This window comes from Verticillium dahliae, genomic scaffold, assembly GCF_000150675.1.
Source record: "Verticillium dahliae VdLs.17 supercont1.15 genomic scaffold, whole genome shotgun sequence".
Lineage (NCBI taxonomy): Eukaryota > Fungi > Ascomycota > Sordariomycetes > Glomerellales > Plectosphaerellaceae > Verticillium > Verticillium dahliae.
The window spans coordinates 830,116-833,104 of record NW_009276934.1 but is presented as its reverse complement, the minus strand read 5'-3'; the positions used below and the strand labels follow the sequence as shown (position 1 = coordinate 833,104).

At 62.7% G+C, this 2,989-nt stretch overlaps 2 protein-coding genes across 2 annotated transcripts in view; one reads left to right on the top strand and one right to left on the bottom strand.

Moving 5' to 3' along the window:
* VDAG_07150 (alanine/arginine aminopeptidase) overlaps positions 1–1,334 on the top strand; it is a gene marked incomplete at both ends in the record, with an annotated part of 2,827 nt that extends 1,493 nt beyond the window's left edge. The window contains 2 exons of the mRNA XM_009656055.1: positions 130–662; positions 713–1,334. Coding sequence (XP_009654350.1) covers positions 130–662; positions 713–1,334 — 1,155 coding nt within the window. The remainder of the gene's footprint in view (positions 1–129; positions 663–712) is intronic.
* Positions 1,335–1,731: 397 nt separating this feature from the next.
* Positions 1,732–2,989, bottom strand: part of VDAG_07149 (mannosyltransferase) — a gene marked incomplete at both ends in the record, with an annotated part of 1,495 nt that continues 237 nt past the window's right edge. Inside the window, one exon of the mRNA XM_009656054.1 lies at positions 1,732–2,922. Within this exon, the coding sequence (XP_009654349.1) occupies positions 1,732–2,922 (1,191 nt within the window). The remainder of the gene's footprint in view (positions 2,923–2,989) is intronic.

Genomic DNA, 2,989 nt, shown 5'->3' with positions numbered 1-2,989 from the left:
CCCCTACCTCCCCCTCCGCCCCCCCCTCTTCGCCCGGCCCCCCTCCCCGCCCGTCCCCGCCGGCGCAGGCTCATCTCGTCTACGCTCCTGCTTTCCCTCCTACTCGCGATGCCCTCCTACCCGCTGTAGACCCCCCTGCTCGCTTCCTCTCACGCCCACCGCCTCATCGGCGCCCAGCGAATTATTTCGATTGTGCTGCAGAAGAAGGAGGACACCATCACTGACATTGATTCCGAGTTCTACAAGCTCAACTCTGGCGCCTCGGGCTTCTACCGCGTCAACTACCCGCCCGAGCGCCTGCTGCAGCTTGGCAAGCAGCTCGACCGCCTGTCCATCGAGGACAAGATTGCCATCATCGGATCCGCTGGTGATCTCGCCTTCTCGGGCAACGGCACCACTGCTGCGCTCCTCTCGTTCATCCAAGGCTTCAGCAAGGAGGACAACTACCTGGTCTGGAGCCAGGTGCTTGACTCCATCGCATCGGTCAAGTCTGTTTTCGGCGAAGACGAGGTCATCAAGAAGGGCCTCGAGGCCTTCACCCTCAAACTGATCGACGAAGCCGTTAGTAAGGTCGGCTGGGACTATCCCGAGGGCGAGAGCTACCTCACTGGTCTGCTGCGCAAGCGTCTTATCCTCACCGCCGGTGTCAACGGCCATGCTAGGTACGTGCCCGTGATGTTTCAAGTGATGCATCCCTGCTAACAAGCGACAGCGTCACCGAGGAGGCTCTCAAGCGATGGAAGGCCTATGTCGAGTCGCCCGAGTCGAACCCTCTCCCGCCGGCCCTGCGCACGCCCGTGTTCCGCGTGGCCGTCAAGCACGACCCCGTCAAGGCGGTCGAGGTGCTCAAGAAGGAGTGGTTCACGACAAAGTCGATCGACGGAAAGGAGGTCTGCCTCAGCGCCATCAGCGCGGCCCGCGACACGGAGCTCGTCAAGAAGACGATCCTCCCCTTCCTCTTCAACCGGTCCCCGCCCGCGCCGGCCTCCGAGTCGGTGCCCTCGTCCGACATGCACGTGCTGGCCTCGGGCCTCGGCGCCAACGCGTCCGCCCGCGAGGCCCAGTGGCAGTACCTCCAGGCCCACTGGGACGACTGCGTCGTCAAGGCCGGCAACAACGTCGTCGTCGACCGCCTCGTCTCCACGAGCCTGTCCAAGTTTGCCGACGCCGACAAGATCAGCGAGATTGACGCCTTCTTCGCCGGCAAGGACACGGCCGGCTTCAACCGCACCCTCGAGACGGCCAAGGATAAGATCCGCGGCCGCGCCGCCTACCGCCAGCGCGACGCCGCCGCTCTCAAGGCGTGGCTCGCCGCCAACGGCTACGCTGCGTAGGCGCCGCGCCGCTGGGTCTGCCTGTGGTGGATATGCTATAGGTGCACTGAGCAGGATACCAATGCATGTTCGCGAAACGTTTTCTCGTCCCCGCCCTGCTCTTCTCCCGGAGTCGGGAAGGATTGTTTGAAAGGTGTGTTTATTCCTTGGGGGTTCCTCCCATGCTTCAGTTGCAGAGCTATGGCATTAAGGCATACTACCTACACTAGGCCGTTGCCACGAACAAAAGTGAATGTTGTCTTCGCAGGGAACACGTCTCAGTTAGGCGGCATGTTCGTCTTGGTACACGAAGCGCATCACGAGTCACAAGTACGACGGGTGTTTCTTTCCCGTAATTTGGGGTCCTTCAAATTATGCACCATGTCCATGTGAATTATATACCACCCGCCACTCGCCATCAGGGCCGTGGCCGCCCACCATGTTCCGGCCTTGCAAAGTTGTAGTGGATCATCCGTCCGAACAAGGGCACGATAGCACAGGCGCAGATGATGAAAATGGCGGCGCGGTACTCGACCATGAGCACGGCCTTGACACCAGTCAGCAGCGCCTCGAGGCTCTCTGCCATCTTCTCCTGGCCAAACTCGGCCCGGACGCGCTCGGCGCCGGCGGCACCCATGCGCTTCATCTCGGCGTCGGCGCCGGGCGCGAGGACGGACTGCATCACTGTTGTCCAGGCCTGGACGTCTTCGGGGTCGCGGAGCCAGCCGGTCTGGCCATCGACGACCGTCTCCACAGGTCCGCCTGTATTCGCGGCGAGGACGGGCACACGGGCGCGCATGGCCTCGAGGGGCACGATGCCAAAGTGCTCGTTGGCAGGGGTGTAGACGAGCAGACGAGCGGAGCGAAGGAGCGAGTCTTTGAACGCGGAGGGGACGGATAAGAGGAAGAGCACCGGGATCTGGGGAGAGACGGCGAGGGCCGAGATGACGTTCTTGGCCGTCACCGACTCTAGGCCGAGGGACTTGGCAAGGGCGACGAGCTCGCGGTGGTATTCGTAGTTCTCCGCAGAGCGGAGGTCGTAGCCGCCTGCGATGACGAGGCGGACGTTCTTGCGGGCCGAAGGAGAAAGGCCTGCGAAGGCGCGGATGGCGAGGGCGACATCTTTCTTGCGCTCGAAGCGATTGATGCTCAGGATGATGTTCTCGTCTGACCAGACGGCGTCGTCGGTAGCTACTTCGGTCTTCTTCTCAGAGGTTTCCGTCTCGGGAGAGGCGTCGGCGGGCTTCGGGGGCTTAGGGTCAAGCTCGATACAAGGGTAGAGGACCTTGAAGTCCTTGCGCTTGGCCAGGCTGGGCCAGGTGTCGGCGGCAACCTTCTTGGTGAAGGATGAGTTGACGGCGATGACGGCGGCGAAGCCCATGGACCATTGCTCGAGAAGGTCAAAGGGCACGCGGTAGGCGCGCTTGAGGAAGTTGTCGCGGCCACGGGCGAGCAGCAGGTCGGGGAAGTGGCAATAGAAGAAGATGGGGGTGTCGGGATAGAGCCACTGCAGGAGCGGCAAGCCAGCGCTCAGCTGGTCGGCGAAGAAGTTTGTGGGCCGGAGGCGACCGAGCTCCCCGGTGAGATAGACCTGCCAGATGAGGTGGAGCTGGCGCAGGATGGCGCAGAGGATGGGTGAGGCGGTCAAAGATGTGCGGCGGAACAGGCCAGCTACC